The sequence below is a fragment of the Prionailurus viverrinus genome, chromosome F1, assembly GCF_022837055.1.
Source record: "Prionailurus viverrinus isolate Anna chromosome F1, UM_Priviv_1.0, whole genome shotgun sequence".
Lineage (NCBI taxonomy): Eukaryota > Metazoa > Chordata > Mammalia > Carnivora > Felidae > Prionailurus > Prionailurus viverrinus.
Genome location: NC_062577.1, coordinates 5,514,173 through 5,529,949, shown reverse-complemented (window position 1 = coordinate 5,529,949; position 15,777 = coordinate 5,514,173). Strand labels below are relative to the sequence as shown.

Sequence of the window (15,777 nt, the reverse complement as noted above, 5' to 3'; positions counted from 1 at the left end):
ACATATAAGAATCAAATTGCCTTTGCAACAGTGAAGTTTTGAGCTCCTTTAACTCACTTACAAGTGTCTCAAATAAGAAGACAGTATATCCCTATTAACGAAACTACTTACTTTATAGGTAGTTCTTATAATAATTATTCATTTGCTCAACAAATATTCCAAATGATTAGGTTAATAGTAACTATTATAAAGTGAAAATGTTATTTAAGGATGCATGCTAGAAGATGTAACTTTGACCAAATCAAACTTATTTCTGAAATTCAATCACACTGTAACTTGCTTACAAAGACAGAATAATTAATAAGACTAAGACAGACCAGTTATCTCAAAAGACAAAGGGTAAACTTGACCTACTTTTGCTGAATTTGTACTTTATTGTCCTTTCTATTCTTTTATATCAATTTGAGCTCTGTTTGAGTAATTATGTAATTCTCTTTCCTTTCTCAAAGGAGAGCTTGAATAACCTATTCCCCACACTCCCACTGTATCTATACCATCCCTAAACTGCTTTCACATAATACTTACATCGTGGACAGCAGGAGGGGGATGTTCTTAAAGACCTCATTTAGTAAGATGGTTTATCTTCTTTTTTTTATAATTTTTTTTAATGTTTATTTATTTTTGAGACAGAGAGAGACAGAGCATGAACGGGGGAGGGCCAGAGAGAGAGGGAGACACAGAAGCTGAAGCAGGCTCCAGGCTCCGAGCTGTCAGCACAGAGCCCGACGTGGGGCTCGAACCCATGGACCATGAGAGCATGACCTGAGCTGAAGTCGGACACTTAACCGACTGAGCCACCCAGGCGGCCCAAGATGGTTTATCTTCTTAAGTCATGAAAGAGCAATGTGAAACCCTTCATCTAAAATATAAGTCTTTGACAGGGTATCAGAATGGATAAAAAAACAAGACCCATCTATTTGCTGTCTACATGAGACTCATTTTAGACCTGAGGACACCTTCAGATTGAAAGTGAGGGGATGGGGGCGCCTGGGTGGCGCAGTCGGTTAAGCGTCCGACTTCAGCCAGTTCACGATCTCGCGGTCTGTGAGTTCGAGCCCCACGTCAGGCTCTGGGCTGATGGCTCAGAGCCTGGAGACTGTTTCCGATTCTGTGTCTCCCTCTCTCTCTGCCCCTCCCCCGTTCATGCTCTGTCTCTCTCTGTCCCAAAAATAAATAAACGTTGAAAAAAAATTAAAAAAAAAAAAAAAAAAGAAAGTGAGGGGATGGAGAACTATTTATCATGCTACTGCAAGTCAAAAGAAAGCTGGAGTAGGAAATAGCGGCAAGATGGCGGCTTAGGAGGACGCTGGGCTCACCGCACGTCCTGCTGATCACTTAGATTCCATCTACACCTGCCTAAATAACCCAGAAAACCGCCAGAGGATTAGCAGAACAGAGTCGCCGGAGCCAAACGCAGACGAGAGGCCCATGGAAGAGGGTAGGAAGGGCGGCGAGGCGGTGCGCGCTCCACGGACTGGCGGGAGGGAGCCGGGGCGGAGGGGCGGCTCGCCGGCCAAGCAGAGCCCCCGAGTCGGGCTTGCAAAAGCGGAGGGGCCGGGCGGACTGTGTTCCGACAGCAAGCGCGACTTAGCGTCTGGGAGGTCAGAAATTAACAGCTCTGCTCGGAAAGCGGGAAGGCTGGAGGACAAAGGGAGGGAGAGCTGCTGAGCCCCCTGACAACAGAGCTCAGTTTGGTGGGGAACAAAGGTGCTCGCCAGCGCCATTTCCCCCGCCCATCCCCCAGCCGAAATCCCAAAGGGAACCGGTTCCTGCCAGGGAACTTGCTCGCTCCGCGCAAACACCCAACTCTGCGCTTCTGCGGAGCCAAACCTCCGGCAGCGGATCTGACTCCCTCCCGCTGCCACAGGGCCCCTCCTGAAGTGGATCACCTAAGGAGAAGCGATCTAAGCCTGCCCCTCCTGCCCCCGAGCACCTTGCCTACCCACCCCAGCTAATACGCCAGATCCCCAGCATCACAAGCCTGGCAGGGTGCAAGTAACCCAGATGAGCCACACCACCCCACAGTGAATCCCGCCCCTAGGAGAGGGGAAGAGAAGGCACACACCAGTCTGACTGTGGCCCCAGCGGTGGGCTGGGGGCAGACATCAGGTCTGACTGCGGCCCCGCCCACCAACTCCAGGTATACACCACAGCACAGGGGAAGTGCCCTGCAGGTCCTCACCACGCCAGGGACTATCCAAAATGACCAAGCGGAAGAACTCCCCTCAGAAGAATCTCCAGGAAATAGCAACAGCTAATGAGCTGATCAAAAAGGATTTAAATAATATAACAGAAAGTGAATTTAGAATAATAGTCATAAAATTAATCGCTGGGCTTGAAAACAGTATACAGGACAGCAGAGAATCTCTTGCTACAGAGATCAAGGGACTAAGGAACAGTCACGAGGAGCTGAAAAACGCTTTAAACGAAATGCATAACAAAATGGAAACCACCACAGCTCGGCTTGAAGAGGCAGAAGAGAGAATAGGTGAACTAGAAGATAAAGTTATGGAAAAAGAGGAAGCTGAGAAAAAGAGAGATAAAAAAATCCAGGAGTATGAGGGGAAAATTAGAGAATTAAGTGATACACTAAAAAGAAATAATATACGCATAATTGGTATCCCAGAGGAGGAAGAGAGAGGGAAAGGTGCTGAAGGGGTACTTGAAGAAATAATAGCTGAGAACTTCCCTGAACTGGGGAAGGAAAAAGGCATTGAAATCCAAGAGGCACAGAGAACTCCCTTCAGACGTAACTTGAATCGATCTTCTGCACGACATATCATAGTGAAACTGGCAAAATACAAGGATAAAGAGAAAATTCTGAAAGCAGCAAGGGGTAAACGTGCCCTCACATATAAAGGGAGACCTATAAGACTCGTGACTGATCTCTCTTTTGAAACTTGGCAGGCCAGAAAGAATTGGCACGAGATTTTCAGGGTGCTAGACAGAAAAAATATGCAGCCAAGAATCCTTTATCCAGCAAGTCTGTCATTTAGAATAGAAGGAGAGATAAAGGTCTTCCCAAACAAACAAAAACTGAAGGAATTTGTCACCACTAAACCAGCCCTACAAGAGATCCTAAGGGGGACCCTGTGAGACAAAGTCCCAGAGACATCACTATAAGCATAAAACATACAGACATCACAATGACTCTAAACCCGTATCTTTCTATAATAACACTGAATGTAAATGGATTAAATGCGCCAACCAAAAGACATAGGGTATCAGAATGGATAAAAAAACAAGACCCATCTATTTGCTGTCTACAAGAGACTCATTTTAGACCTGAGGACACCTTTAGATTGAGAGTGAGGGGATGGAGAACTATTTATCATGCGACTGGAAGCCAAAAGAAAGCTGGAGTAGCCATACTTATATCAGACAAACTAGACTTTAAATTAAAGGCTGTAACAAGAGATGAAGAAGGACATTATATAATAGTTACAGGGTCTATCCATCAGGAAGAGCTAACAATTATCAATGTCTATGCACCGAATACCGGAGCCCCCAAATATATAAAACAATTACTCATAAACATAAGCAACCTTATTGATAAGAATGTGGTAATTGCAGGGGACTTTAATACACCACTTACAGAAATGGATAGATCAACTAGACACACGGTCAATAAAGAAACAAGGGCCCTGAATGATACATTGGATCAGATGGACTTGACAGATATATTTAGAACTCTGCATCCCAAAGCAACAGAATATACTTTCTTCTCGAGTGCACATGGAACATTCTCCAAGATAGATCATATACTGGGTCACAAAACAGCCCTTCATAAGTTTACAAGAATTGAAATTATACCATGCTTACTTTCAGACCACAATGCCATGAAGCTTGAAATCAACCACAGGAAAAAGTCTGGAAAACCTCCAAAAGCATGGAGGTTAAAGAACACCCTACTAACGAATGAGTGGGTCAACCAGGCAATTAGAGAAGAAATTAAAAAATATATGGAAACAAACGAAAATGAAAATACAACAATCCAAACGCTTTGGGACGCAGCAAAGGCAGTCCTGAGAGGAAAATACATTGCAATCCAGGCCTATCTCAAGAAACAAGAAAAATCCCAAATACAAAATCTAACAGCACACCTAAAGGAACTAGAAGCAGAACAGCAAAGGCAGCCTAAGCCCAGCAGAAGAAGAGAAATAATAAAGATCAGAGCAGAAATAAACAATATAGAAACTAAAAAAACTGTAGAGAGGATCAACGAAACCAAGAGTTGGTTTTTTGAAAAAATAAACAAAATTGACAAACCTCTAGCCAGGCTTCTCAAAAAGAAAAGGGAGATGACCCAAATAGATAAAATCATGAATGAAAATGGAATTATTACAACCAATCCCTCAGAGATACAAACAATTATCAGGGAATACTATGAAAACTTATATGCCAACAAATTGGACAACCTGGAAGAAATGGACGAATTTCTGAACACCCACACGCTTCCAAAACTCAATCAGGAGGAAATAGAAAGCTTGAACAGACCCATAACCAGCGAAGAAATTGAATCGGTTATCAAAAATCTCCCAACAAATAAGAGTCCAGGACCAGATGGCTTCCCAGGGGAGTTCTACCAGACGTTTAAAGCAGAGATAATACCTATCCTTCTCAAGCTATTCCAAGAAATAGAAAGGGAAGGAAAACTTCCAGACTCATTCTATGAAGCCAGTATTACTTTGATTCCTAAACCAGACAGAGACCCAGTAAAAAAAGAGAACTACAGGCCAATATCCCTGATGAATATGGATGCAAAAATTCTCAATAAGATACTAGCAAATCGAATTCAACGGCATATAAAAAGAATTATTCACCATGATCAAGTGGGATTCATTCCTGGGATGCAGGGCTGGTTCAACATTCGCAAATCAATCAACGTGATACATCACATTAACAAAAAAAGAGAGAAGAACCATATGATCCTGTCAATCGATGCAGAAAAGGCCTTCGACAAAATCCAGCACCCTTTCTTAATAAAAACCCTTGAGAAAGTCGGGATAGAAGGAACATACTTAAAGATCATAAAAGCCATTTATGAAAAGCCCACAGCTAACATCATCCTCAACGGGGAAAAACTGAAAGCTTTTTCCCTGAGATCAGGAACACGACAAGGATGCCCACTCTCACCGCTGCTGTTTAACATAGTGCTGGAAGTTCTAGCATCAGCAATCAGACAACAAAAGGAAATCAAAGGCATCAAAATTGGCAAAGATGAAGTCAAGCTTTCGCTTTTTGCAGATGACATGATATTATACATGGAAAATCCGATAGACTCCACCAAAAGTCTGCTAGAACTGATACAGGAATTCAGCAAAGTTGCAGGCTACAAAATCAATGTACAGAAATCAGTTGCATTCTTATACACTAATAATGAAGCAACAGAAAGACAAATAAAGAAACTGATCCCATTCACAATTGCACCAAGAAGCATAAAATACCTAGGAATAAATCTAACCAAAGATGTAAAGGATCTGTATGCTGAAAACTATAGAAAGCTTCTGAAGGAAATTGAAGAAGATTTAAAGAAATGGAAAGACATTCCCTGCTCATGGATTGGAAAAATAAATATTGTCAAAATGTCAATACTACCCAAAGCTATCTACACATTCAATGCAATCCCAATCAAAATTGCACCAGCATTCTTCTCGAAACTAGAACAAGCAATCCTAAAATTCATATGGAACCACAAAAGGCCCCGAATAGCCAAAGGAATTTTGAAGAAGACCAAAGCAGGAGGCATCACAATCCCAGACTTTAGCCTCTACTACAAAGCTGTCATCATCAAGACAGCATGGTATTGGCACCAAAACAGACACATAGACCAATGGAATAGAATAGAAACCCCAGAACTAGACCCACAAACGTATGGCCAACTCATCTTTGACAAAGCAGGAAAGAACATCCAATGGAAAAAAGACAGCCTCTTTAACAAATGGTGCTGGGAGAACTGGACAGCAACATGCAGAAGGTTGAAACTAGACCACTTTCTCACACCATTCACAAAAATAAACTCAAAATGGATAAAGGACCTAAATGTGAGACAGGAAACCATCAAAACCTTAGAGGAGAAAGCAGGAAAAGACCTCTCTGACCTCAGCCGTAGCAATCTCTTACTCGACACATCCCCAAAGGCAAGGGAATTAAAAGCAAAAGTGAATTACTGGGACCTTATGAAGATAAAAAGCTTCTGCACAGCAAAGGAAACAACCAACAAAACTAAAAGGCAACCAACGGAATGGGAAAAGATATTTGCAAATGACATATCGGACAAAGGGCTAGTATCCAAAATCTATAAAGAGCTCACCAAACTCCACACCCGAAAAACAAATAACCCAGTGAAGAAATGGGCAGAAAACATGAATAGACACTTCTCTAAAGAAGACATCCGGATGGCCAACAGACACATGAAAAGATGTTCAGCGTCGCTCCTTATCAGGGAAATACAAATCAAAACCACACTCAGGTATCACCTCACGCCAGTCAGAGTGGCCAAAATGAACAAATCAGGAGACTATAGATGCTGGAGAGGATGTGGAGAAACGGGAACCCTCTTGCACTGTTGGTGGGAATGCAAATTGGTGCAGCCGCTCTGGAAAGCAGTGTGGAGGTTCCTCAGAAAATTAAAAATAGACCTACCCTATGACCCAGCAATAGCACTGCTAGGAATTTATCCAAGGGATACAGGAGCACTGATGCATAGGGCCACTTGTACCCCAATGTTCATAGCAGCACTCTCAACAATAGCCAAATTATGGAAAGAGCCTAAAAGTCCATCAACTGATGAATGGATAAAGAAATTGTGGTTTATATACACAATGGAATATTACATGGCAATGAGAAAAAATGAAATATGGCCTTTTGTAGCAACGTGGATGGAACTGGAGAGTGTGATGCTAAGTGAAATAAGCCATACAGAGAAAGACAGATACCATATGGTCTCACTCTTATGTGGATCCTGAGAAACTTACCAGGAACCCATGGGGGAGGGGAAGGAAAAAAAAAAAAAAAAAGAGGTTAGAATGGGAGAGAGCCAAAGCATAAGAGACTGTTAAAAACTGAGAACAAACTGAGGGTTGATGGGGGGTGGGAGGGAGGAGAGGGTGGGTGATGGGTATTGAGGAGGGCACCTTTTGGGATGAGCACTGGGTGTTGTATGGAAACCAATTTGTCAATAAATTTCAGAAAAAAAAAAAAAAAAAAAAAAAAAAAGAAAGCTGGAGTAGCCATACTTAATCAGACAAACCAGACTTTAAATTAAAGGCTGTAACAAGAGATGAAGAAGGGAATTATATAATAATTACGGGGTTTACCCATCAGGGAGAGCTAACAATATAAATGTCTATGCGCCGAATACGGGAGCCCCCAAATATATAAAACAATTACTCACAAACATAAGCAACCTTATTGATAAGAATGTGGTAATTGCAGGGGACTTTAATACCCCACTTACAACAATGGATAGATCATCTAGACACAGGATCAATAAAAAAACAAGGGCCCTGAATGATACATTGGATCAGATGGACTTCACAGATATATTTAGAACTCTGCATCCCAAAGCAACAGAATATACTTTCTTCTCGAGTGCACATGGAACATTCTCCAAGATAGATCACACACTGGGTCACAAAACAGTCCTTCATAAGTATACAAGAATTGAGATCATACCATGCATACTTTCGGACCACAATGCTATGAAGCTTGAAATCAACCACAGGAAAAAGCCTGGAAAACCTCCAAAAGCATGGAGGTTAAAGAACACCCTACTAAAGAATGAATGGGTCAACCAGGCATTTAGAGAAGAAATTTAAAAATATATGGAAACAAATGATAATGAAAATACAACAACCCAAACGCTTTGGGATGCAGCAAAGGCAGTCCCGAGAGGAAAATACATTGCAATCCAGGCCTATCTCAAGAAAAAAGAAAAATCCCAAATACAAAATCTAACAGCACACCTAAAGGAAATAGAAGCAGAACAGCAAAGACACCCAAACCCAGCAGAAGAAGATAAATAATAAATATCAGAGCAGAAATAAACAATATAGAATCTAAAAAAAACTGTACAGCAGATGAATGAAACCAAGGGTTGGTTTTTTGAAAAAATAAACAAAATTGATAAGCCTTTTGAGAAGCCAGGCTTCTCAAAAAGAATAGTGAGAGGACCCAAATAGATAAAATCATGAATGAAAATGGAATTATTACAACTAATCCCTCAGGAATACAAGCAATTATCAGGGAATACTATGAAAAATTATATGCCAACAAACTGGACAACCTGGAAGAAATGGACAAATTCCTAAGCACCCACACACTTCCAAAACTCAAACAGGAAGAAATGGAAAACTTGAACAGACCCAAAAACAGCAAAGAAATTGAACCAGTTATCAAAAATATCCCAACAAATAAGAGTCCAGGACCAGATGGCTTCCCTGGGGAATTCTACCAGACATACAAAGCAAAGATAATACCTATCATTCTCAAGCTGTTCCAAAAAATAGAAAGGGAAGAAAAACTTCCAGACTCATTCTATGAAGCCAGCATTACTTTGATTCCTAAACCAGACAGAGACCCAGCAAAAAAAGAGAACTACAGGCCAATATCCCTAATGAATATGGATGCAAAAATTCTCAATAAGATACTAGCAAATCGAATTCAACAGCACATAAAAAGAATCATTCACCATGATCAAGTGGGATTCATTCCTGGGATGCAGGGCTGGTTCAATATTTGAAAATCAATCAACGTGATACATCACATTAATAAAAGAAAAGAAAAAAACATTTGACAAATTTCATCATTCTTTCTTAATAAAAACCCCCAAGAAAGTCGGGATAGAAGGAACATAGTTAAACATCATAAAAGTCACTTATGAAAAGCCCACAGCTAATATCATCCTCAATGGAAAAACTGAGAGCTTTCCCACTGAGATCAGGGATGTCCACCTTTACCGCTGTTGTTTAACATAGTGTTGGAAGTGCTAGCATCAGCAATCAGACAACAAAGGAAATCAAAGCCATCAAAATTGGCAAAGATGAAGTCAAGCTTTCACTTTTTGCAGATGACATGATATTATACATGGAAAACCTGATAGACTCCACCAAAAGTCTGCTAGAACTGATACATGAATTCAGCAAACTTGCAGGATACAAAATCAATGTACAGAAATCAGTTGCATTCTTATAAACCAATAATGAAGCAACAGAAGACAAATAAAGAAACTGATCCCATTCACAATTGCACCAAGAAGCATAAAATACCTAGGAATAAACCTAAGCAAAGATGTACAAGATCTGTATGCTGAAAACTATAGAAAGCTTAGGAAGGAAATTGAAGAAGATATAAAGAAATGGAAAAACATCCCATGCTCATGGGCTGGAAGAATAAATATTGTCAAAATGTCAATACTACCCAAAGCTATCTACACATTCAATGCAATCCTAATCAAAATTGCACTAGCATTCTTCTCAAAGCTAGAAGAAGCAATCCTAAAATTTGTATGGAACCACAAAAGACCCTGAATAGCCAAAGTAATATTGAAGGAGAAGACCAAAGGAGGAGGCATCACAATCCCAGACTTTAGCCCCTACGAGAAAGCTGTAATCATCAAGACAGCATGGTATTAGCACAAAAACAGACACATAGACCAATGGAATAGAATAGAAACCCCAGAACTAGACCCACAAACGTATGGCCAACTCATCTTTGACAAAGCAGGAAAGAACATCCAATGGAAAAAAGACAGCCTCTTTAACAAATGGTGCTGGGAGAACTGGACAGCAACATGCAGAAGAATGAACCTGGACCACTTTCTTACACCACCCACAAAAATAAACTCAAAATGGATAAAGGACCTGAAGGTGAGACAGGAAACCATCAAAACCCTAGAGGAGAAGTCGGGAAAAAACCTCTCTGATCAGCTGCAGCAACTTCTTACTTGACACATCTCCAAAGGCAAGGGAATTAAAAGCAAAAATGAACAATTGGGACCTCATCAAGATGAAAGGCTTCTGCACAGCAAAGGAAACAACCAACAAAACTAAAAGGCAACCAACAGAATGGGAAAAGATATTTGCAAATGACATATCGGACAAAGGGCTAGTATCCAAAATCTATAAAGAACTCCCCAAACTCCACACCTGAAAAACAAATAATCCAGTGAAGAAATAGGCAGAAAACATGAATAGACACTTCTCCAAAGAAGACATCCATATGGCCAAAAGGCACATGAAAGGATGCTCAACATCACTCCTCATCAGGGAAATACAAGTCAAAGCCACACTGAGATACCACCTCACGCTGGTCAGAGTGGCTAAAATGACAAATCGGGAGCCTATAGATGTTTGAGAGGATGTGGAGAAATGGAAACCCTCTTGCACTGTTGGTGGGAATGCAAACTGGTACAGCCACTCTGGAAAACAGTCGGAAGTTCCTCAAACAATTAAAAATAGTTCTACCCTATGACCCAGCAATAGCACTGCTAGGAATTTACCCAAGGGATACAGGAGTGCTGATGCATAGGGGCACTTTTACCCCAATGTTTATGGCAGCACTCTCAACAATAGCCAAATTATGGAAAGTGCCTAAATGTCCATCAACTGATGAATGGATAAAGAAATTGTGGTTTATATACACAATGGAATACTACTTGGCAATGAGAAAGAATGAAATATGACTTTTGGTAGCAACATGGATGCAACTGGAGAGTGTGATGCTAAGTGAAATAAGTCATACAGAGAAAGACAGATACCATATGTTTTCACTCTTATGTGTATCCTGAGAAACTTAACCGAAGACCATGGGGGAGGGGAAGGATAAAAAAAAGTTAGAGAGGGAGGGAGTCAAAGCATAAGAGACTCAAAAACTGAGAATAAACTGAGGGAGAGTGGGAGGGAGGGGAGAGAGGGTGATGGGCATTGAGGAGGATACCTGTTGGGAGGAGCACTGGGTGTTGTATGGAAACCAATTTGACAATAAATTTCATATTATAAATAAATAAATAAATACATACATACATACATACATACATACAAATCCCATTGTGAAAAAAATAAAATAAAATACAAATCTTCTATTTATTCTCCAATCCATAATGTAGAGAGATGGCTTCATTTGAACTGTAAGTCATGATCAGCCCTCCAGATTCTTAAAGAAGAATACTGTTTCTCTGTAATGATAGAAAAATCTAGTTCTTCTAGTCAAATTTTTAATCGCTGCTGCTATTTACTTGATATTAACCGACAATAATTGAACCAAGAACCAAATTGGAGTTTAGCAAATGTGTGCTCATCACATAAATCATACTTGCTGCAAGATTTTAAGAGCATACAGCAGGCTTTGAAAATGCTTCACCTAAATAACTTTGAGTGGGGAACATAGGGTGTAAAAGCGGTGAACTGTGCTCTTTCTTTCCCCAGGTTTTCAGGGTGTGGGATATACAGACTCTTTCACTGTTACAAATCTTCCATGACAGCCAGGGAGGACCAGGAGATATGCAGATTTATTCTATGGTATATGACTCCAATAATGGCATGCTTATTACAGGTAAGTGTACCCAATTAATGGCAGACAAAACTCTTATCTTGACTTTTAACCTTTTTTAACTATCACTTGAAGGAAACGAACCAGAAGAAAAGCAAAAGTAGAAGGGGAATATGTATACTGTGATTCATCACAGTAGATTTTTTTTTTTTTTTTAGCAAGAGAGAGAGAGTGTGAGTGGGAGAGAGGGGCAGAGGGAGAGAGAGAGAGACAGAAAGAGAGAGAGAGAGAGAGAGAGAGAGAGAGAGAGAGAGAGAGAGAATTGTAAGCAGGCCCCATGCTCGGTGCAGAGCCCAACTTGGGCCTTGATCCCACAACTGTGAGATCATGACCTGAGCTGAAATCAGGAGTCGGACACTCAACTGACTGAGCCATCCAGGTGTCCCCATCACAGTAGATATTTAATTCAGTTCCACCCTGTCCTGTCTTTCCATTACTGGGTAGATAAAATGTGTGACTGAACTTCCTCAAAAAGACCAGGTCAGTGCTCTAAGTTCTTGAGTCTAGGATGATGGCTTGGGTTGAGCAAGAAGTGGGATGTGATGTGTTGCTGCATGGAAGGCAAGCCAGCTCTAGTTATGACTCTCAGAAGCTGGAATATAATCCATTTTAGAGTGGCTGCATCAGAACGCTGAATCAATGCCCCCTTTGTTCAGTGAGGCAATTTAGCCCCATGCATTCTGGTGCTGAGACAGTCAGTTAGAAGGTGCTGACCCTCCCACCTGTCTTTGCTTCTACACAATGAAGTGGAGAGAGAGGATAGAGTTCCAAATGACAGATCCCCAGGGCTGATGCTAACAGATTGTTTCCTTTTCTTGTTGTCTCTTAAAAAACAAACAAACAAAAAATGCTTCCTAAAGTCACAAAAGATTCTGCTAAGGCATTTAGGTTAAATGTGATTCACATGCATGCCTTCTGGCTTTAGAAGAAAAAATACACAATATTAACAGTACTTCTTCCTTCTGGAACACCAACTCAGAATGCATTTCCTAAGCATTTTCCCACTGACCACCTGTTCTGAGTTCCTGTGAGATTAATTAGAGCAGGGAAATGGTGCTATCTCTGTCAGTGGAGAATATAATTATTTTTTAACTCTGGGGGTCTTTTTCCAAACCAGCATTTCATACTTGACAATTTTCCACCTTGTAAAACAGAACTTAATTCTAGGTATAAGCACCCCTCCTCTTTATTACCTCCTCTGAAAATAACATGCTAATGACTGTAAGCATATTCTCCTGGTATCCCACTTGCATATTTGACTAGTGGGCTCAGGATTTACAACCCACTTATCATCAGAGTAACTAAGGACTCAAGTATCAAGACAAAAGAAGGAAGAGGAGGAAGGAGAAGAGAAAATCAAGATTACTTCCCAGTTTTATGTAATCTTGACAGTACTTTACCTACAAAAATATAGAGCTCTGTGTATTGCTTACATCAACTGCAACCATCAACTTGACATCAGAATTACATGAAGCTTATCTCTCAGATTCTATTTCATGCTTTGATTCAAATGAAACCGCCATAGTAATCTTCTAAACCCAATGACAACAGCACCACTTTCTGGAAATGTCTTGTAGAATATACTGTTGTTACTGTCGTTTTTATTATTCCTCTGTTAATACAACTACCTTTTATAAAGTTCTTTTACAAAGTGCTTTCATGTACTTTCATTTGACCCACACAACCACCCCATGAGTTGGGAATTACTGCTTATCCTATTTTATAAATGACAAACTAAATATTAAAGCAGTTCCATTGACTAGTTTTAAAACACAAGGTTAAAAGGTAGAGCAGGGATTCATTCCCAGAGCTTCTGGTTCCTGAAACCACATTCTTTCTCTGTAACTGCATTGTTTGCATAGCGAAAATGTAGAGCATTACCATTGGTTCATAAGCATATCTAGCTTTGTTGATGTGAGTTCTGAAAAAAGTTAGTCACAATATAATGTTAAATGATCTACCAAAAAGCTCTGAGTGTTGGTTATTTGGTTACTATTTGCCTCTCACATGTCCATACTGGGACATTCAAACTGAGAAATAGTACCAGAAAAGCCTTTTAAGTCCTTCTTTACACGTGAACAGATTTTATCTTAAAATTTAAGCACCTTAGGAAAGTGCTTAGTAACTCCTGCTGAACCTTTTCCTACAGGTGCAGGTGGGATTGGAAAGTCATGAGAAACTCAATACAAGGGGTTTATCTTTGGTAATTTAATCTCCACATCAATAAAACGGAGAAGTTTCATTTTGTTTGATCTTTGAAATGCTTTGAGATTCTTATTTATATTTCTAGACATTACACTGAAACAGAATACATAGTTGATTTTGAGAGTTAAATCATATTTGCCATTTATATATTCCTGTAAAGCCAAACTACCCCCTTAGGAAAATGTAAATAAGGAATATCTGCTCTCCATCTACTTCCCCATGGTGATTTAGAAATTAATCTTATTTAATATTGATGTTGCAAGCACTGGCTTGCAACCATTCTTTCATTACATTTAATAGGAATGTGTTTACAGAGTGCTTTATCATTTGTTGGTTGGAAAAGGCTCTCTAACAATAAATTCCAATCACTAAATGGAAGTTTACCTTCAGCAGAAAGCTGACCTTTCAGCAGAAAGCTACTATACACCAGATGGAGAGGCATGTGGTAGGCTCTCTAAAAGAAGGAAAACAGTAGACTGTAAAAAAATAGAAAAATGGGGGTCACTGAAAATAGGATATCAGCGAATCCAAATCGCCTGTACTTGAAAATTAATGAAGCCGTCAAAATGAATGTTTTTCTCTTACTGAATAACATAGGCTTTATTTGTCAAAAATGTCTTAGAGAAAAAGAATGTGTTTTCACTTCATTAGATATCCTAGGAACTGATATTACTAATCCCACTGATTGGTTCTTTCCAAACACAAATGATTGAGTAAAATCCTTTGTGATTCAAAACTTCTAATATTGGGTATTTGTGAGATACTTATTTCTGTTCTAGGATCTGGTGTCATGGACATGTATCCTCTGACAAGGATGGTACAAGATACAAAACAGATTCCTCACACTCATGAACGAGAGATCAATGTCATGCTTTACAACAGATATTTTCACCAAGTCCTTACTATCTGTTCTGAATCCATAATTAAGGTGAGTACATAGTGGCTCTTCAGAAAGAAAAAGTCAGAGCTAATAGAATTCTCTCTTTTTACAGGTAAGTCTTTGGGAAATTAAGTAACTGTAGTGGTGCATTTGATGAGACTCAACAGTAGAGCTATTTTTAAGCGTTCATGCACATGTGAAAAACAAGTATTTTAAGCCAGCTCAGACAGCTTGCTATTTTTCTTTGAAGAGAGAGTGCACATGAGCAGGGGAGGGGCAGAGGGAGAGAGAGAGAATCTTAAGCAGGTTCCGTGCTCAGCACAAAGCTCCACTTGGGGCTCAATCCCATGACTATGAGATCACAACCTGAGCTGAAATCAAGAGTCTGATTCTCAACTGACTGAGCCATCCAGGCACCCCTACACTGCTTATTAGGCCACACACTCAATTAAATATATAAAGCTCGTTTTTACTATCAGAATAGAAATTTGAAAGGAAATATATCAAGGAAAGAGAACTAGGATAGATAGATGATAGATGATAGATGATTTTTAAATCTGAGCTATGGGAAGAAGATACGTTAAGAAGGAAGGGAAAGAAATTTATAATGTTTACTGTAACCCCTATAGGTGCAGGATGTATGCCAAGTGCCTCAAACCCATGATCTTATTTAATCTCCACACTGGTTTTCTGTGGACACATAAAAGTTTACATTTTAAAGATGAGGAAACTAGCACTCATAGCAATCAAGAAACTTGCCCCAGATCATATAACTAGTAAGCATCATAGCTAGGATATGAATCCAGGTTTGCCTGATGTAGATACCTATGTCTGTTTCTCTGCATTCCTCTGCCCTGTCATTACTGTGTTCCCCAGGGGCCACGGCATGTAGCTATCCTGAGTACACCTGTAATTACAACCACTGAAGCCATCCAGCAGTGATGGCTGGCAGTGTTTTCTTCAGAGTGTTGTCCTTTCATTTCATGCATGCTGTCCTTTCATTTCATGCATGATCTCCAAAAGGAGAGAGCTCGAGCAGTAGAGAGCATCCTGTGGGGACCCTTTAAATCCCCTCTCAATCTTTGACCTTTTGTGCTCATCTGCTGGAAATTTTCTCGGGCCAAAATCTCCTGAGTTCACTT

At 40.1% G+C, this 15,777-nt stretch overlaps 1 protein-coding gene across 2 annotated transcripts in view; it reads left to right on the top strand.

The window, feature by feature from the left end:
* The window catches only part of WDR64 (WD repeat domain 64), a 151,030-nt gene that overhangs the window by 91,470 nt on the left and 43,783 nt on the right, over positions 1–15,777 (top strand). For both annotated transcript variants that reach the window (XM_047840593.1, XM_047840594.1), the window contains 2 exons: positions 11,427–11,553; positions 14,535–14,683. In XM_047840593.1, coding sequence (XP_047696549.1) covers positions 11,427–11,553; positions 14,535–14,683 — 276 coding nt within the window. The remainder of the gene's footprint in view (positions 1–11,426; positions 11,554–14,534; positions 14,684–15,777) is intronic.